Source organism: Erpetoichthys calabaricus, chromosome 8 (genome assembly GCF_900747795.2).
Source record: "Erpetoichthys calabaricus chromosome 8, fErpCal1.3, whole genome shotgun sequence".
NCBI lineage: Eukaryota > Metazoa > Chordata > Cladistia > Polypteriformes > Polypteridae > Erpetoichthys > Erpetoichthys calabaricus.
This window is the reverse complement of record NC_041401.2, coordinates 158,465,664-158,487,138: the sequence shown is the minus strand read 5'-3', so window position 1 is coordinate 158,487,138 and position 21,475 is coordinate 158,465,664. Positions and strand designations below refer to the sequence as shown.

At 36.1% G+C, this 21,475-nt stretch overlaps 1 protein-coding gene across 2 annotated transcripts in view; it reads left to right on the top strand.

Moving 5' to 3' along the window:
• Positions 1 to 21,475, top strand: part of gtf3c3 (general transcription factor IIIC, polypeptide 3) — a 67,871-nt gene that overhangs the window by 25,921 nt on the left and 20,475 nt on the right. Inside the window, exons 6-15 of one of the 2 annotated variants that reach the window (XM_028807638.2) lie at positions 1,242 to 1,407; positions 5,148 to 5,295; positions 6,105 to 6,177; positions 8,506 to 8,606; positions 8,698 to 8,869; positions 10,290 to 10,492; positions 14,556 to 14,657; positions 14,801 to 14,936; positions 16,491 to 16,716; positions 21,089 to 21,279. In XM_028807638.2, the coding sequence (XP_028663471.1) occupies positions 1,242 to 1,407; positions 5,148 to 5,295; positions 6,105 to 6,177; positions 8,506 to 8,606; positions 8,698 to 8,869; positions 10,290 to 10,492; positions 14,556 to 14,657; positions 14,801 to 14,936; positions 16,491 to 16,716; positions 21,089 to 21,279 (1,518 nt within the window). Of the gene's footprint in view, positions 1 to 1,241; positions 1,408 to 5,147; positions 5,296 to 6,104; positions 6,184 to 8,505; positions 8,607 to 8,697; positions 8,870 to 10,289; positions 10,493 to 14,555; positions 14,658 to 14,800; positions 14,937 to 16,490; positions 16,717 to 21,088; positions 21,280 to 21,475 lie in introns of both variants that reach the window. The other variant, XM_028807637.2, reaches the window with a different exon arrangement.

Genomic DNA, 21,475 nt, shown 5'->3' with positions numbered 1-21,475 from the left:
GTGCTTTTTAGTTTGTTGAAAACCATCTAATATGTTATTGACAGTATTACATTTAATATTGTTTAGCATCTCTAATTTCTATTGCATTGTCTTGGAAAACATGAACATGCGAGAATACTGTACATATATTGTTTTTAAGCTTTGTAAAAACTCTCTTAAAGAGTATTTTGCATATTAGAGAATTTGATTCGTATTTTGAGTTTGCTATGAAACAAGTAAGCCCGCGATTCTCTAGAGAATCGTAAATCCAAGAATGGCAATCAGTTTCTGTTCCGATATTTGGATGGATGACATATCATGGAGGGTGGGTGCGTCTGGGGAAATGTCATTTAATTAAATAAGCATATCTGTACTAAGGCGGTTTCGTTTTGTGGAGATGTGATTCCGTTGCCTTTGCTGACACCGACTGCTGGCAGAGTGGAGCACAGCAAGTTTAGTTTACAGGTTGTGGTGTTCGTGTGCCAGCCACTGAGTCTGGGAAGCCGCTGGGTTTGAGTCCGTGACCGTTATGTGATCTATATTACTGGCACAGTGGATTAGCGCAAGTGTAGTGTACAGGTTGTGTTGTGTGGGCGCCACCTACTGACTCTGGGAAGCCGCTGCGTTTGACTCTGGGGTGTGCGCCATGGCGTAGTACGTATGCGCCTCGGTGGGAAGCCGCTGCGTGATGAAATATCATGGAGGGTGGGTGCATCCTGGGACAGTTCATTTCAACGCGCTTCTGTTATTGTCTTTCTTCATGCAGTCTTGTTTTTGTTTTTTTATGGCTGTGTTGTCGTATATGCGGTGGTGTGGGCGGTCGCGTCCGGGCGGCTGTAGAACCTGGCGTGCAAGCTTTACCTCCGGTTTAGTTCACAGGTCGTAGGCATGGTAAAGTTTACATTTAATTCAATAACCCTATTTGAACTAAAGCGAAGCCGCTGCATTTGACTCTGGGGCGCCCTGCGTTTGACTCTGGGGTGCTGCGCCGCAGTGCGCATGCGCTTCGGTGCGTCCGCCGTGCATAAATTAACTGTCGTTTAGTAATATAGATGTTTTCTAAATTATGCACTGAACAAAAGTAATTTATTATAGCATAATAATGATCATAGCTGCATATAGGGAATACAAAACAATGTTACTAAAAATTAAAAACAAAGAAATAAGAGTGTGATGAGTGGGGAATGTCTTATAAATATGGCTGAAAATGTCCTTGTTTTAAAATTTATCAGCTTTATCATTTTGTTGATACTTTTACATAGCAATCAAATATGATCCCAGCAATGTCCGTTACCTGTGGGAAAGGTCCAGTCTCTATGAACAGATTGGAGAACATAAGCTTGCTATGGATGGCTATCGCCGAATTCTCAATTTATTGCCCGATAGTGATGGAGAACATTTTATGCAGCTTTCAAGAGATATGGCAAAGTAAGACTATAACTTTATTTTATTTTATTTTAAGCATTATTTTATATTTGTCATAAGATTTTACCAAAAAGAATACTGAATGTATAATATTGTTTTTTTACTTTTGCACTTTTTATTTATTTATTTTTTTATTAGCGTTAGCTGTTTTGTATGTCTGCTTAAGACAAATTGAGAAGTTTGTAAATGATATAGATTGTATGGTGAAGAGAAGTGAATCAATTGCTTGTTAAGCAATCAATAAATTAATTATTGACTCTGCTTTTGACAACGTAAATAACAATAAGAGATAATAAAATTAACAGATTTTTAGTAAAACTCCAAATTTATTTTTCTTACTCTTCTCTTTAGATGCAGGTTTCCAACCATTAGACACATATTAGGATATCTGAACCTCACTTGTTTTAAAAAATTAAATACTACAATATGTTGATCTTCAGGATTTTGGAAATGGTATAACTGCTTATTATATTGGTAAAAAAGACAAACATGTATAACACTGTATTTAGTTTTGAAATTTTCTGGAGTGTCTTCATTTTTTCAGGTTTTTATGTTTAATGTTTCATCTTTGGAATTTTAGCCTTGTGTAACATTCGGCTTACAATTGATCTAAAGCACAATCTGGGTGCGAGAGCCTTCTAGCTCATTCTGTAGCTATTTTGTATTCAGTTTTGTCAATGCTATGTAAAAACCAGATGTTTACCTGGCACAATTATTCATGAGTTTATTACTTTGAAGCAATTATACAAGAGAAAGCAGGTCTTTAGTTGTCTGTTTACAAGGCGCTTATAGTCCTAATTTATTTTGGTTCTGGTAAAGCAAAGGAGTTTTAAGATAATAAACCCTTAACAAAAATGTCCAGTGCTGTGTAGGTTTATGTGTTGTTGCTCCAGTTCACGTTAGGACCTTGCTTGCAGGAAAATGTAGGTCTTTTTCCATGATGCTGCATGCTTCTCTGAAAACCTTGACAGTTTTAAACTCTGTACTGTTACCAGAAAGGTGCCCGCCCTTTTTAACTAATTACAAATAATACAAACTTAAAGGACATTGTACATTAAAGGACAGACATTGTACATGTGACAATCCCTCATCCCTCAGAAGCTTGTAGGGAAGTTGAGTCTACTAGACCTCAGCACTTCCCTAAGTATCTTGGTCTTGGGCTTCCTGATAGAAAGACCCCAAAGTCCCAGAAACACTATCTTCAGTACCATCATGCTGAGCAGTGGTGCACCAGAGCTGTGTACTTAGCCCATTTCTGTTCACTTTGCTGACTCGTGTTTGTATGGCTGCGTACAGCTCTAAAACCATCATCAAGTTGTTGGATGACACAAAGGTGGTGGATCTCTTCGGCAATGGGAATGAGTCAGCTTAGAGAATGGAGATACGAGGATTGGTGGACTTGTGTAAGTGCAACAATCTGTCTGTTAATGTGGAAAGATGGAAGGAGGAGAAGGAGAAGATTGTGGACTTCAGGAAGACCCATGCTGTTCACCCCACTGCACATTGAGGGTTCTGAGGTGGATTTGGTCAGGAACATCAAATTCCTTGGTATGCACCCAGAAACTGACCTTGCTTGCTCAGGTAACACCACCTCCATAGTCAAGAAGGTGCAACAGCATCTCCACTTCTTTCAGTGTCTGAAGGAGGCAAGCCCACCTCCCCCCATTTTCAACACATTTAACTGCAACACCATCTACAGCGTTCTGACCAGCCGCATCATTGTCTGGTTTGGGAACTGCAGTGTCTCTGACCATAATGTCCTACAATTAGTAGTGCACACACCTGAAAAATATCATTGGAACCTCTCTGCCCTCCATTAAAGACATTTTTATAAAGCGATGCATCCTCAAAGTCTATAGCATTATGAAGGACCTCTCCCACCCCTCCCAGGGTCTCTTTGTCTTACCTCCATCTGGCACAAGGCACTATAGCATCTGAACCAGTTCTGCCAGGTTCTACAATAGTTTCTATCCCTTAGCTGTCCAGATTCTGAACTCTGTGCTGCACAACTACATTCAGATCTGGACCTTGAAGTGTATTTATATGTAGTATATTTGTTACAGTTGTTACTACTGTTTTTTATTATTAGTTGTTGTTGTTTTTCTGTAACTTTGCATTATTTGATCACCTTATCTCCTTACCCCATATACCGGTAATTCTTGTATTGTAGTGTGTATTGTAGTGTGTACTGTATGTGGATTAAATGTATCTTTTCATGCCTACTGAGTATATATGAGGCATGGAGGCAGTGAAAAGGTGTCTTGCCTCTGCGCACAGAAGGCTTAAGCATGTCATTTTGGAGAGTAAAATAAAAGGAACTAAAACACATCTGTCATCTCCTAAATTCCTGTTTTAGCCCGTTTTCTCACAAACTCTGTAAAGAGCACCAAGTGATACATAATACCAAAAAATGTTTTTACCATTTACTTTCAGCCACAGCCCCCCACTCCCATTTCAATTTAAGGATTTTGGAAAGTCCAAAAGATCAATTAAAGCTGTCCCAAAAACATCCCGTGTTTCACAAGTTTAAAATATGACATTTTGGTTATTGTTTGTATGTTTGCAGTAAACCCTTATGATATTTTTGAGCACAAGATGTCTGCTTTCATTTATATAAAATCACAATATTTAAACATGAAGAAAGGCTTGTTGATAATTTTCTTTATAGCAAAAGGTGACACTCCCATTTCGACTGTATTTTTTAAAGATAAAAATTATCAGCAAAATGCCAGAAAATACTGAGATTTTTTTTTGCCTATATCACTCATAGAAACAACATTGCCTCTGTGAGCTCATTCGTTTCTCGTGAATTCACTGAAAACCTGAGGGATCAAAGTAGTATTCTTTTGGAACTGTAAGCCTCATATAAAGAAATTGTTATCTGTGACAAGCATGTTCCCACCATACTTCAGCTATTAGTGCTATCTACCTAAGTTAAGTAGATGAAAAGTAAAAACAAAAAAACTGCAGAACTGTTCTGATTCCAGAATATTATGAAGTGGTGAAGTTTGTTTTAGTTTAAGAAGCTACAAAATGTACACTGCTAGGCTGCCTTATTGGTGAGGTCAATTTACATATCGACTGAGCTCAAGTAATCACTGCTCAGTTTATATACTAATACTACTAAAATTAAGTACTTTTTGATCAGTCTTTAAGCAGAGCAGATCATATAAACCAAATTGTTAAGTAAAACATAATTCTGATGTGTACAGGTATATAGAACTTTTTATGATATATTACTTTTAAATTCCCATAGGTATACTTATAATAAACTCTACCTTACAAGATGTGTTATCACTGCCACCTCACCGATGCAGCAGCCTGAGTCCAAGTCCCATGTGTGAATGTTGTCTATGTGATGTTTGCATGTTTTCACAGTGTGTTCCTGTGTTTTCTTCCAGGTACTCTGGTTTTCCTCCATAATCCCTAAATATTAGCTGGTTAGGTTTATTGGCATTGGAAAATTGTTCCCTCTGTGGGATTGTGCATTATTGGGCCCTGCAGTGGACTGAATTGCCATCCAGGGCTGTTTCCTTCCATGTGCCTAATGATGCTTATGTAGTCTCCACCAGCCTGAACTGGATAATGCAGGTTCAAAACTATAATGTTGTTTATACAGTATGTCAATCTACTTGTAATATAACATTATCAATAGATTCTTTTCACAATTATAAGAACTTCTATGTTTTTGTTTAATTGTAAATAATAAATAATAAAATGTAAAATGCAAATTCCTTTTTCAGGAGCTATTATGAAACAAATGATATTGCATCAGCAATTGGAGTGATGGAGGAAGCACTCAGTAAACACCCAAATCTTGTCACGGTTGAGGCAATCAACATGGCTGCAGAGCTTTATATTTCTAATAAGCAGTACAGCAAGGCTTTAGAGGTGAGGAGTTTTTAGATGTTATGAACTCTTGGGGAGTTGTTTTGGAAATGCAGGAAGCTTAGTTCCTGAATACTTTTGTTAAAATCAGGCTGCTTTTATTTCAGCTACATTTCAACTTGGTGAGCTAGCCTTATTTTCAAGCAGGTCAATTGAATAATATCTATTTGGCTGATTGAGGGTTGAATCTTTTGTAAATATTCACCACCAAACAACCTCCCAGTGACCATAAATAAACAGCCTCTCTGAAATCTGCTTATTTTCTTGGCTGCATATTTTTATTTCCTTTATCCAGAAAATGTACAGAGCAGGTTTTGAAGCATTTAGAGCTCTCAACCCATTTCTTAGAAGCTTGCTGCCTGCTCCGCTTAGCAAAGAAATTGTATAAACTGTGACGGTGTATAAATGTCATGGGTTGTATTTTTTCTGCCTTTGTGTTTCATTCTTTAGCTGAATGAATACCCTAAACTACATATTTTAATTCTTTATGAATGGTTTAGCAGTATTTCAGTTAATGTTTTTCAATGATTTGTTTACAGTGCATTGTTCTGTGTAATGTTTACTAATTTCTAATTTAATGTCAGTATTTTCTCATTGCAGTTGAGTTAGCCAGTGTAGATACCTAACCATAAATACTGGCTTAATTGCTTTAATAATTAATAATGACTTTACATTTAGTAAAGACTTACTGGCTTAATGTCATAGTTACAGAGAGTATTTGTATGTTATGCGTACCTTTGATTATAAAAGCAAAGTATAAATAACAAAAGAGCTAGATTTGCCTTTAGATAATGCTTCATTTTTCTCTTTAGGTGATGTTGAAGTTTTGTGAAATTTCTTTAGAAATTAACACATCAAAAAAGGAAGATAACGAGGATGATGGTGGTACAGGTTATTTTTCTTTTGTTCGGTGAAATGTTTTCTTGATGTTTAAGTTCTTTTGTTTACCGTTTTTGCTTTGATTTCACTTTTTCCTCATTTGATCCTATAGTAAATATCTTTATTTAATTGTGAGATAAGTTATTAATTTAAATATCTTACTTAAATGTCAGGTACACGAATAGTTTTTAAAACTTAATATTATTAAGAACTGTTTATTATACAAGGGGTGATTTTTAATTGGGACAGTTTTTATTACTTGAGGAGTGACTAAAAAAATTGAACCTGAACCTGAAATTGGTTTTGTACAGTGCTGATTCTATACAATAAGTGATCTTAAGCTAGCTCTTGTGTATTGCAACTTTCTAGTTTTAGTTTTACTGTTTATGGTATGTTGTTTCAGAAGCAGCACAAATGCTGAAAACTGTTAAATCAAGTACCATGTTATCATTGTTTTTTCTTTTAATATTTTTATTAATTTATTTCAAGAAAGTAACGAAGTATACAATCCAGCTGAAAAACTGCAGACTTTATACAACAACCAATAACTTCAAAATCAGTGTAGAACAAACACCAGAGAGTTTTAAAAGAAAAGAAAACAGGAAAAAAACAAGAATTTAACCCACACCCGATGTTATTGAAATTCTAACACTATATATCAAATAATATTTTGTGGATTAATTCTTGCCTAATGAACATGTGCCATTACTAGGCCAAAGTAAAGCGATTAACTGAAGAACTCTGTCATTATAGGGTCTCTCTCATAGATGACCAAGGGTCTGGTCATCATACAGCATTGACAACAAAAGGAAATGTTGCCACCATGGCACAAATTATAATGGTGAATCAAAGAATGAAACTTCCAAGACCTGAGATTAGGTTCAGTTGAATTAATTCTTCATGACCTGTTAAACATGACAAAGTCTGTGCTCAATGGATGGTGATTATTTTCCTTATAAAACTCACATAACCTATCAATATTTTGTTCTGGAGGGTAGCAGTCAATCAGGGAAAAGTGGAATGGAAAGCTATTAACCATGCCCTTTCCACTTCATAAGAATATCCCTGCTCACTCTGCATGCATGGGTAGCAAAAGCTGCTCTGTTAAACTTTCGTGCTGCAATAAACAAAATAATACAGTTTGAACATCCTCCTTTTCCCCCTATTTCACTGGTCAGGGGTCTTCAATTCAAAACCTCAGTTTTATGTGAATGCATCTTCCTGTTTATAATGGGTACTGATTTTTTCCAAGAACATCTATTTAATTGTATTTTAGCAAAAAAAATGCCTAATGTTTTAATGTTTTGAGCAGATGACTGGAATGTGACTTTTTTGTCTCTCCCATGGATGTTTTTCATATTGTTTGACTTTTTATAGTAACTTCTTAAAAGAGGATAGGTAAATATATTGTAAAGTTATTGTTGCTCATAGGTCTTGGGCATTCAGGGCAAATATCTCAGAAACTGCTGGTTGTAAAATGTTCTATCTTTGCTGGCATCTAGTCATCCAGGAGCTCTACACAACACACAGAAACAGAAAGTGTAATTTTAAGACGTGAAAATTTCGATTTTTCCACACACACACACAAGCACACATTCAGACAACATGCTAAAATCAACTTTTCTTGGGGTTTTGAACAGCGTAGAATTTAGAATCTAAACTTAACTTGATAGCAAATTTTTGATACCATCATCAAACTTCTATTTACATGGAAGTAAAAATGTTGGTGAATTATTGACAGTGCAGTGATAAAGTTCTGCAGACATTACGTAAATCATTTCAGATGGTTTAACTCCTCCAAGGTATTCTAGAATGGTTTTTGGGGTTTGTAATTATATAGATAAAGTTTGTACCTTTCACAATGTTCTCAACAGATCACCATTTGTAGTCCAAAAGTTGCCGTATGCAGTACATCATATTTTGATTAACTATGTAAGCTAGCTCCAGATGTTCAATACTCAGTTTGAGGTTTCTGAAGAACAGTTCATTGCTAGTGTTACTGCACACATTACCTTTTGCAACCCATGATCTGAATCATGAGTATATGAAGATGTTAAGCAAATAGATTTATCATTGAACTTCCTTCTTCAAAATGCAAAGATTATATTAATGCTAACAAAAAAAAAACACCTTTGGGTTGTAATTTTCCCATAGTACGCCTGCTTCAGTCTGTTTTTATTGATGAAAAAAATCATGACTTTGTTAAATACCAACATTTTTGTGTAAATCATAGTATTATTAGAATTTTTAAATGTTTTTTGTTTTAATGTCATTCTGTGGTCACATCATGATTCTGAAGTGTAAAAGGCTTAATAAGTTGTTTTTCCTTCACAGAGAAAATGTATAACTTAGAGATGCCAGAAAATCTGCCTATAGATATCCGTGTAAAGCTAATGGTTTGCCTTATCCATCTGCAAATGCTTAAGCCACTAGATGTGAGTTTTTTCCTCTCGTTATTTGTTAGTATAGTCTAGCTATAGGTGCTTTATAACTCACTGTATCCTGACATTTCTGTCTTTCATCCAGACAATGCTGACTTCCTTAATGGAGATGAGTCCAGAAGAGATGGGAGATCTTTACCTTGATGTAGCTGAGGCATTTTTGGAGATTGGAGAGTACAATTTGGCTCTCCCACTTCTTGGTTCCCTTGTTTGTTCTGAAAGATATAATTTGCCAGTTGTCTGGCTCCGACATGCAGGTAAAAGTATATTTTCAAAATAATTAATAAGAACTTATATGATAGTAAAATTAGTAGCAAGTGCTTTTTTATATTGTTTGTTTTTATGTGGAAATTGTTCTACAGAAAATCAGAATTAATATCTAAAATGAAACATATTAACTATATCACAAACTTAGTGAATATGCAATAGTTACATATTAATGGGAAAAATATTAAAAACATCTGTCTGTTTGCTTGGTATCTTTGTGAGTATTTTTCCTTTGGTACTTCCATTTTATCTCACACATTTGAAGCATACATTTATTAGATTAATATGCCAGATTATATGTATTGAACAGTGTATTGAGTGTGGATGTACAGTATGTGTGTGAAGGTGCTCTGTGAAAGGCTGCTTCTGACATTCTTTCTAGTACCTTCAGATGCCTGAATCCTGACTGCCAGTTCTTAATTTTTAGTGATAGGATATACAATGTATTTGCTTTTCCAATTGATCTTTCTCTGAATATCAAGCTCTGTTGACAAATGAGCTACATGCCATACTGTAAAACTATTTCATATGCTAACTTAGTTTACCATAGAATATTTTTAAACCTATTTAATACTATTAGGATTGGTTGTTTATTTTGCCATTAGACTCTTCATTTGCTTACACTTTGCCCATTTGCACATTGAATTGCAGATATTAATAAGATACTCATTTTCCATGTTTTCCATGACTTTTGTCCTTTCTGTTAAACATGTTCTGTACCCCAACCTTGATTTACATTGTTCTTTGAATTGCAATTATTTGGTTTATCTTTTTCTTATCAAAAGCCAGAACTGAGGTCTGTGCTGTGCCGACCTACCTCTGAAGACATGATAGGTTAGCATGTGCCTGACATTTATTTAATATCCATGCTACAACATGTCAAACATATAATATTTTAATAAATAGTTTATTGGAAAATGCTTTCAATGCCTCTTATTGACAAGCATCTCATATGGCTGCGTACATGTATTTTCCCCTGTAGTATATTTAAATGAATGCAAATCTTAATTTAGCTTATTTAAAATAATGTACAAATGTATATATTATGTACTATAACGATATTTATAATCTTACTCTGGTTAAAAAAAACTTGAAATTAATTTCTACTAATAAATAATTAAATAGTATCAGTACTGCCAGGCAAATAGCTATTGTTGTCAAAATTTGAGGGTTCATAGTGATTTGTCTCAAAATATAATCTTGCAGTATGTGCTGAAAGATTGTGCTTAGGGATGATTTTACAGAAAGAGGTAATGTTTACCATTTTTGTGACCCAAAATAATGTCAACAACTATATTTCCTAAATGGGAGGTAGGCTGCTAAACATATTTGTGTCCTCATTGTTTAGACTTTTAGTCAAAATTCCACATAAAACTATCTTAGTGGATAATAATCATTTTGTGTTTATAGAGTGTTTGAAGGCCCTTGGACACATGGAAGTGGCTGTAGAGAGCTACACCAAGGTTGTAGAGATGGCACCATTACACTTGGATGCACGTATTTCACTGTCAACTCTTCAGCAACAGTTGGGGCGTGCAGAGAAGGCACTTGAAGCTCTGGAACCTATGTATGATCCTGAGACATTGGCACAGGACTCAAGTGCAGCACAGCAGGTACACTGTTCTTCTGTAAGATACTTTAAGAACCAGCCTCATACATTAGTGCAGTGCATAGCCAGTTTTTAGCACTGGCACTTCACAGAAAAAGGAGACTGGGTTTGAATCTCAACCTGGTCACTGTTTTTATAGAGCTATCTATTTTTCTTTTATCTGTGTGGATTTTTGCATCAAATCGTTATAATGTCCTTCAAAATTATGCTATTTATGGGGAATTATATATGCTTTATTTGTATTAGTATATTTAAAAAATTAGATTATTTTTGGCTGAATCTTTCTTATTTTACTTGGCTTCTTCTGTAGCAGATCAGAACAGAGTTGTAGATTGTGATATTTTGCCTTCTTGGTTTCTTCCTGCATTTCTAAGAGTTCTCATTTTACTGACTACTCTGTTGTCTCTGTATGAGTGTGTATTGGTGTATTGGTGTGTGTTTACGTGTATATATATTAATGTGCAGTATCCAGAGTTAATTCCTGACTTGCGTCTAATGTGTTTGAGATAGGCTTTTGGACTTTACCGTGAACTGAAAAGGCTGTGTTAGGAAATTGTTGTATAAACTTTCCTATTTCCATTTTCCTTCTTCTTTGTAAAAACTTTATTTATACAGGCAAACTGGTCTATTTTGTCATTAGTACAGTGGAGTCTTGGTACACATACAAATCGGTTTACAGCCAAAAAGTTTGCCAAACGTTTGCCTCGGTTCACGACCACACACTCGGTATATGAACAAGCCAGTTTCCCTTTCGGTTTGTACATGTTCAGTCTCTCCCTGTGCATTTCCTGTGCAGCGAGCAAGAGAGAGAGCGAGAGAGCGTGCGACACACACACACACGCACACACACGCACACACACACACAGGCAGCGCGAGAGAGACAGACGCACGCACACACAGGCTGCGCGAGAGAGAGCTGGCCGCATAAGGTAGGAAGGCAGTTAAAGAATGCACTGGGCTTGATTTTGTTTTCACTTCTGTTTACAGCGATCGGTTCGTAGCGTGCATTGTTGCAATGTTACTTTTCTTGGTGGTTTATTAAATTACGGATTTTTTCAAATGTTCATTTTTTTTCCCTGTGCTTAAAACTCATTAAAAAAAAGTGTTTTTAGCCAGCGGTTGGTAGCGCTATAGCGCGAACTATTGCAGTGTTAGTTTTCTCTGTTGTTCAAGGTTTTCTCAGTGTTATTCAATGTTTTTACATTTAGTTTACTATTACGCTGTGCATTCTATGGTTTAATTAACTATATTTGTACTTAAAAACCTAAAAAAAATATATATTTACATACAATTTGTATGGTCTGGAATGGATTAATTGTATTTACATACAATCCTATTGGGGAAATTGCTTCAGTTCACGACCAAATCGGTTTACGACTAGAGTTTTGGAACGAATTATGGTCGTGAACCGAGGTTCCACTGTACTATAATATGAAAAAAGTTATGATTTAGCTATGTGTTCAAAATTTCTTGCCTCACATTTCCTGTCATCCTACATTTACTCAGATCATTGTAGACATGGAACACACATGAAATGCATGTTTTTCAAATAACAATATATTATTTACACTATACAATTCCAGGCACCTCACACCCATATAAACAGACTTGAGCTGGGAGAACTTTTTGTCCGACTTGTCGGTGGGGGATGGGAAATCAGGCTGCTTGCTGCCAGTGTTGATCTACACATTTGCAAAACAAAGATGCTGATGAGGAGGTGCAAGGGAATTTAAGGTGGCCCAGCATTATGACTTTTTTCTTAGTTTTCAGGGATTCTCGTGTTAAGCATTGCAAAAGTTCTTATGCTTGCAACAGGGCAAAATAAATCTTTTTCTTATTTTCAGAGTGACTTTTATTACAGCCAGATAACAAAAAGTATCAAAACTGTGAGTTGTGTTGGTGATGTCTATGTCTTTTGTTTTTACTTTATTAATTTCTGCTTATCATTAGAATATTACTGCTTGTTTGAAAGAAAATTATTTTTTAGTATCCATAGCCATTTGTCTGTATTAAGTCATGTTACAGGTAACATGCTTTTTAATACATAAAGTTATTCACACTTACAAGCACAGCTACTTATATGAAGAGATAGATGTTATGTAGTTATGGGTATAAAAATAAAAGTGAAGTTAGAAATTTTTGAATATTACTCGGATAAAGCTATTTATCACAGAATTATACAGTACATGCATGATACAAATCATAATGATAACCATAATTGCACAGATGACCCAATTCAAAGTTTACATACACTTGGTTCTTAATATTGAATGTCGCTCACTTGAGCACCAATGATCACTCACAAACTTTTGTTATAGTTATGACTGAATCCGTTAGTCTCCTCAAGTGGCAAACCTGACCACTTTTCTTGACAAAAAGTTCTCAAGTCCTTAATAAGGACTTTCATGATTTGCATGTGGTTCAATGATGTTTGTTCAGCATTTTCAATATTAATCCAGAAACTTGGTCTGTGAGATAGTGTGCCAAGATGAAAGGCATTGCAAAATATATAGCGGTTTTGGCTGTAATTTGATTTTACAGCAGAATGTTGATTGTTAAAAACAAGGAAAGGGTGTGTGTATATATACTGTGTACAAAATACATATGTAAATTATGTATATGACCACTAGAGCGTGCTCTGCATGCCAAGAAATTCATCTCTAAGTATCCTCTTTAATAAAATCCCATTGTGTGTCCGTGTCCGTGTGTGTTTATCTTCTGGTGAAGTGCGCATGCGCGGGGCACGGTGCGATGCTTCAAAGGCCAAATGACGTGTCACACAAGACAGAGAGGGCGGGACCTATAAATTATCGTACGGCCGATCCAATCAGAATTTTGGTAAATGAAGTAAGACCTAAAACATAACGCACGAAAAATCCAATCGGGTACTTTGACGCGGAGACCAGCTTCCCCAAAGAGGTGGGATTAGTGTTTGTTGTTGTGCAAGTGTTCACTCTGAGGATGTCAGATTTGCGTTTAACAAACTTGGCCCGGTAAAGTGTAAAGTGTTTTCCTAAATATACGAATTTTCATGATATTACAATAGGATGACTTTTAAAAGTAGATTTATTTTCACGCACATAAAATCCATTGCTGGGGAGACGCCATACATACAATAATCAGCTGCACGCCAGCACAGATTAAAATACTTGGCTGGAGAGATGTATTACTGTGAGAGAAAATTAAAGGCACACAATACAGTGATGCATATTGCAGCCACATACAAGCCAGTATTACTGTAACAGAAAATAGACGGTCCTTTGCCATTTAATATAGACTGTTCCTACTAATGTTTATGCACTACTATTTTAGTGCCCGTTATTGTAACGGGCTTAATGTCTAGTTCTGAATAAACAGATCTACAACCCAACTATGTGGTCTATTGGACTGCTTTTTCCTTTCCAGCAGGAATGCCTGGAACTATCTCTTTGGTAGGACTTCTGTCCTCTTGATAAGGTCACGTGAACTGCTTTGCAGCATGGCCTGTGATCTCTTGTATCCCCCACAAGGCGCCTACCAGGAAGAGGTGATCCTATAGTCTCTCTGGAACTTGTCTTGGCATTTGCATTTCAGTGCTCTCCTGAAATGACACAAGAGAGAGTCCCTGAGACATCTGGAGTTCATTCCATTCTATTTAGTGGTCTCCCTAGTACCTCCAGGTTGAATCACCCCAAAGAGATGAAGAGATCTGCAGTATATATAAAAATATATACATTTTTTCATATTTCTTATATAAATGTAATTGCACAATATATTTAACACATTACCCTTTCCTAGCATATATTTACAAGCTAATATGAAACTTGAGATATTTTAATAAAATGAAATAAATCTAAAATGACATATTAGTGAATTTTGTAGTATAAACTGAAAATAGAATAGTTACATGTTTAAATGGCTTTAATATTTGATGTTAATAAAGACGTTTATCTTTCTTTCAGTTGAAGAATGTATCATATTCATGTTAAATTCAGTTGGATTGACTGTTGATGTTGGATATAATTTGGACATTTGCAGATTGTACTACTGTTTAATAACATACATTTTTACTTTTTCTTTTCTTGTAGGAGCTAAAATTACTTTTGCATCGCTCTACTTTGCTCAAGTCTCAAGGAAAGATGTTTGATTATGTGGATACATTGCTTACAATGCTTGGCATGCTTTTAAAGGTAAGCAGCAATGCAGAATTCTAACTGCTTTATATATATATTGACAAATGATTGCATTTTTTCACATTTTAATTTTCTTTCTGCCATCTAATTCCCTGAGCTGTTATAGTAATATTTCTCCAAACATAACTTGTCTATTTTAGGTTGCTATGAACAGGGCCCAGGTTTGCCTTATATCAAGCTCTCGTTCGGGAGAAAGACACATATATTTAATAAAAGTGCCCCGTGATAAAATATCAGACATTGATGATCAAGAGGCTGCTTATCTTGATGTGATAGGTACTGTATTAAGATATGTTTCTCACTCCTTTTCACTTATGCTTGTCACTTCTTATCTTTGACCTGGTTTTAAAGCTTTCATTTCTGTCTTGTAGCATTTCTTATCTTTTGTGGTTATATTTTTAATTCTGTGCCATAATTGCTGTTTTCCTCCCACAGTAAATGTCTGTAATTTACAGAAGTTACAATCTGTAACAGTAATTTTCATGTGTCATATATGTTGCTTGAAGGCACGCATAACTTTTCATAAAAACTCAATATTGTGAAACTACAAGGCCATGAGAAAGAGATCCTGTGTGAGTGTGCCAATTTACTTAAAACTTGAATTTAAGTATATGGTATATATCTGAGCACATTTTAAGGAATTTTAATAATGGGTGTGACACCTGTGCCTAATTTTTGGTGAGAATATTGTTGATAGATAATAAAATGTGATCAAAATTTGTGTCCCTAAAATTCCCAGTGCTGTATTATGCCAGATATAATTTTTTCTTTGTATTTATCACCCTATCACAATAGTACTAATAAAATGGTTCAGATTATACTGATAGTGTAGTCATGAGCACTGACTTTTAAGAAATGCATATACCATTAACTGACTGTTGGTTTATAATCTTTTGCAGAAAGCAAACCATTATTCACTTTATATTTTCATGTCATTATTTATAAAATGCCATTTCCTATGTTTAAAACATTGAAAATGATCATAGGAGGAATAACTTCATCACTCCAACACTTTTAGCTTCAGTTAGCTATCATTAAGACTAATGAAGAGGACATGAGTGGGTCAGCATGGCTGAGCTGAGCACTAGGTGTACATCTGGTAACAGAATCAGGAGTACCTGGTTTTATAATGAAGCAGGCAACCACTGTTGGCAAAATGATCCAATCGAACATCCAGACTTAGACAAATAAATACAATTCATATTTACTATGTCAAAAACTCATGTGTTCTAAAATTGCTGCCAGAGAATAAAACCTCTAGGCTAAATTATTTGTTTTGTGGGAATTTAAATTGCTGCAACAATGGAATCAACAGGCCCTGATCAACATTACTTAATGAATTTGTTTTCCCTATATTATGAAAAAAAGAGAAGCTGGCGACGTTCAGTTCCCTTTGGTTTTAAGAATTTCTGCAGTGTGTAGATGGTCTAAGAAGATGCTAATTCTGTATCTTATTAAATGCAAAGAGATTTTATTGTTAAAGTGATTCCAAACAGACATCACACACATTGCTAATCTGATGACATTATAGGCTAATTGTGTCTGTGTCAATGCAGGAGGTGTAATTTTCATTTAGTTTACGTCACTTGAGTGATAAGCAAATGCTGAGAAAAAAGCAAAAAATTAAAGGGTATTGCTGGCCATTAGTATTGATATTATATTTCTGGTACAAGTTGTTAATGCTACCTTTGTCTTCATGTATCTAATCTTGTAGAAAATATGTCCATGATACTAGTTTGGAGATTTGTTATCTTCTTTTCAGACTTGTTAAACAGCTTGTGATAAACCTAGAATACTATTTACAACAAGTTTAATGTGTTTCTTTTCAAGGTAAAACAAATGTTTTGACAAAAGACGACTGGTGGCAGCTTGTTCTGAAGTCTATCTACACTCTTTGTGAATTGAAACGATTCAAGGAGGCAGAGCTTTTAGTTGATTCATCTCTTGAATACTATTCCTTCTACGATGATCGTATAAAGAGGAAAGAACTTGAATACTTTGGTTTGTCAGCTGCAATACTGGACAAAAATTTCCGTAAAGCATACAACTACATACGGTATGAGAGTGATGAGGGGTTATAAATGTTTTGTATCTTGGCCACCTCTAAAAAGTACGTTGCTAGTCACTTAAAAACCTGAGCAACCTCTGCTTTTGTAATATTTATTTAAATAAGTTTAATTTGGTGGTAATGCATCATTTGACTAGCCAGATTTTTTGTCCATGAACGTGGGAAGGCTATTTCTAAGAGTGACTAAAATTTGTGCTTTAGCTTGTACTTTACCACATGTGACCTGTGGTTAGAAGAAGTTCAGTCATCTATTATGACGCCTAAGAGAGACAGTGAAGGTGTTTAGCATCAGGAAGAGATCCAGCCTTAAAATGTTCTTCTGTAATACCCCTTTGATTGTGAGATACAATTTGTAGAGGTAACAAAGCATGTGCAGGATGCAGTCTATAGTGTCCTTTGAGCACTCCAACTCCCTATGCTAAACAAAGCTGTTGAGCAACAGTTGAAGGACACTTGATTTATTGTAGGATGTAATGTGGGAAGATAAATTTAGCAGAAGGGGAGTTGAAGGAAAAGCAGTGAGTAAGAGATATGAAGGTTGTGTTAATTGGAATATTGGAAGTATGATAGGATAATTAGATGAGGTGGTGGATAGAAGGAAAGATGGAAAGGTTAAGGTGTGTGAATTCTTAGTAGGAATGATGAATGGTACAACTTTTTGTGGCATATGTGCAGTGACGGCAATGCTGGGGTTGATGTAATGGTTTAACACTAGAATTACCAGAGCCTATGAAAAAACTCGTAGATCCGTCCCACCTTAAAACGCTTTGCACCTCTCTGAACGTGTGGATAAGCAGCAAACAGCAAGCAGCCTACTATCACATCCCCCGACACCGCACAGTTGTCTCAGCTGAAGTCTGTTTACCTGCATGTCAGTTGCTTAGAGTTGTATAGAGTGAGAAGTCAAGCAAAATGACACCTTTTATAAATACTATATTGTTATTTAGAACACTTGCATTTCATGTGTGTTCCGTGTCTACAACAATCTATGTACAGTAAACACATTGTTAAAACAGAAACGTTTTTCATGTTTTGGTAATAATTGACAAAATGTAGACATGAAGTATATAATGTGTGAAGCCTGAATTCTAAATATCAAAGAAACACTTTCACAAAAGGTACAAATAGAACAAATGCACTTTTATTCCAAAATATAACCTTTATAAGTACAGTGGAACCTCGGTTCACAAACGTCTCGGTACACGTGCAAATCGGTTTACTACCAAAAAGTTCGCCAAACTTTTGCCTCGGTTCACGACCACACACACGGTATACGAACAAGCCAGTTTCCCTTTTGGTTTGTACATGTTCAGTCTCTCCCTGTGCATTTCCTGTGCAGCGAGCAAGAGAGAGAGTTGGAGAGTGCGCAACACACACACAGGCAGCGCGAGAGAAAAACAGACGCATACACACAGGCAGTGCGAGAGAGAGCCGCAAACACACGCAGGTATCGCGAGAGAGAGACAGACGCACAGGCAGCGCGAGAGAGAGAGCCGTGCACACACACAGGCAGCGCGAGAGAGAGCTGGATGCATGAGGTAGGAAGGCAGTTAAAGAATGCACTGGGCTTGATTTTGTTTTCACTTCTGTTTACAGCGATCGGTTTGTAGCGTGCATTGTTGCAATGTTACTTTTCTTGGTGGTTTATTAAATTACGGATTTTTTTCCCTGTGCTTAAAACTCATTAAAAAAAAGTGTTTTTAGCCAGCGGTTGGTAGTGCTATAGCGCGAACTATTGCAGTGTTAGTTTTCTCTGTTGTTCAAGGTTTTCTCAGTGTTATTCAATGTTTTTACATTTAGTTTACTATTACGCTGTGCATTCTATGGTTTGATTAACTATATTTGTGCTTAAAAACGTAAAAAAAATATATATTTACATACAGTTCGTATGGTCTGGAACGGATTAATTGTATTTACATACAATCCTATTGGGGATATTGCTTCGGTTCACGACCAAATCGGTTTACGACCAGAGTTTTGGAACGAATAATGGTCGTGAACCGAGGTTCCACTGTATCATAAATTACACCGGCTGTTACAGACTGGAATCAAATATAAGTTTTTATTCTAAAATAGTAAGAATACGAGCAGCTCAGTTCTCAAAACGGATTTGTCTGGGATTGAACCTGTGAAGCTTTGATTACCAGTCAATAGCTGATACCGTTGTGCCACCGAAGCTGTCGTAGCAAATGCGTGTCAATGTCGCAGGTAAACGCGGGTTGTTTTTCTGCAGTTATATTTTTGAATTAAAGATGTAATGGTGTAAGGGTATTTACTGGTGGCAAGTTTGACTGCAGAATGTGAAAATTTAGATATCTGCAATGGGGTGGTTGTGCAGAAAGTAGGCACTGCTACCTGATATCATGTTGATTGAAGAAGGAGGTTGTGAGCACAGCAGTGATAGCGAGGGTGAGAAGTATGTGTAAGAAATTTCTGGAGTTGTCCCTTATTCTGACTTGTAAAGGAAACTTCTTAAAATTGATTGGAAAGCTTATTAATAAGGCTGTGTGATGAGGAATTTGCTCTCTAAGAGTAAATTGAGCCTAATGAAGGCACTCAGTGAAAAAGTGGGAAAGAACAGTGATATTGATCAAGAGGAAATGTGATGTGTTATGGAGTGAGTGGAAGAGGAATGCTGAGTTAAGAGGAAAAGTTGGTGTGCATGATGATATGTGTTTTGAGGAGAACCTGAGTAAGGTAGTTTGGGCAAGTTTAGTGAAACTGAGAATCATGAAGTGAAGAGAGATGGAGGGGATGAGGTACTAACACTGGGATTGGATAACTGTTCATCATAAGGCACGTATACTCATCCTCCTTCATCTTGGGCCAGTTTAGAGATGCTGAACATCCTAGCATACCATAATGTGTCTTTAGGATGAGTGAGGAAAATGGTGTTCCTTGAGAAAACTCTACATACTGTAAGTAGTGGCTCAGCCAAGCATTGAACTATGGCCTTTGGAGCCATGAGGCTAAATAAGGTGTCACACTGCAGAGGAAATAAATAGTTAAATTTAGTTCAGAAATGTCATTTGTACAAATTGGTGTAATGAATTAATGTGTTTTTTAAGCAATTCTGTTGTTCTCATTCAGCTCTTGGTGGACAGGCATACTTGGAAGGAGACAATACGTGATTTTCTCTGAGACACTTTAACGTCCCATGAGACAAGGCAATGAGACAAAAGGACAGCTGCTGTACAGGCTTTTAAATGATCGGCGTGTAGAGTGACAAGCAGAACACGCGGCTCGGCGGCTACAGCAGCACGCCATGATCTGATCCGACCACATCTCCTTAGCGTGCGTTCAGCCCCACCCTTCACAATGTGAGCGGCAGAGACGCGAAGTGGCTGGCACAAAGTGCACCCCGGGGGGGAGAGGTGGGTGAGCGAAGCGAGCAGGGGGCAAAGCCCCCTAGTTTACCAATGAAAAAGGAATGGCTTCATTCCATCCAGGCACAAACTGTGTATCTCCTATGTACAGTTATCCATGACAAAGTGATTGAATAATTATACATAATTGCAAAATTATAAATAAACTACCAGGGAGGAATAAATAAAACATATTTCTAATTAATTTCCATTGCTTTCCCATTGCCTCTGCCAAACAATACCACTCAGCACAGGAAAAAAATACTTCTTGTAATCCGATTTATAGAACAAGGTATGCTGGTAAATTCAGAAAAGGGAAAAGTATGACTTTGTTTCTGTACAAGAAGTTCAGAAAAGTGAATGGTTGGTGTTATTCGCCAAACACTAAGAAATGAGAATTGTGTCTCACCGCAACTTGACATACAGTTAAGTGTTTAAGAAAAAGCTAATTTCTGTTTACAGTTTAATTATTATTGAAATTTTTTAAAGCTCTCAAACTATTTTAATCTTTGCTCAAAATGGATAATTTAGTCACTTTCTTCATTTGAATCAAAAGTTGTTTACTAGTTAGTGGGGAGCAACTGCCTCAGGTGGAGGAGTGCAGATACTTCTTGATGTTATTTGTAAGCATGGTCGGGGTTGGTAATGAGATTGACCAATGAATAGCTTTAGCTGTGGTAGTTTTGTGAAAATGTATAGGACTGTAGTGGTAAAGCAGTTTCAGCTGTGGAATATACTAAAGAATATCCCTTAAGAAATTAAAATATTCCTATTTTTATCTTCTACATCTGAAATCACAATGTATGCAACATCTTGTCATTTTTTTTTTTTCATATTGTTTGACTAACACAACTACGCATTGTGAATTTGTGGTTTTTGCTTGCATGGTTGTTGTGATTTTGATTCTTGAAATTAATTGTATTAATGCAAGTTGTTGAGAGTTCTGCTCAGTTTTGAATAATACTGAATATTTTTCTTTTTTGTGAAAATCTTAGGTTGATGCTGATGGATAATGTAGACAGTCCACAGCTATGGAATATATTCAACCAGATCACCATGCACTCACAGGATGTAAGACATCATCGTTTCTGCTTACGTCTTATGCTCAAGTATCCTGAGAATCATGCTCTCTGCCTCCTCAATGGCCACAATGCTTTTGTATCTGGTAGTTTCAAACATGCTCTAGGTGAGACATATATTTTGCTGAAGTAAGCTAACTTTATTTACACTGTCAGTTTTATGTCTAAATTTATGGAATGTTGTCATTTTTTTATATTTAATAATGTGTTCCATCATTAGTATCTACATATTTCGGTATGTATAGTTTTACCAGTATACCTGTAGTAAAGTTTTTAAATTCAACTATAATTGTATTTAATTCA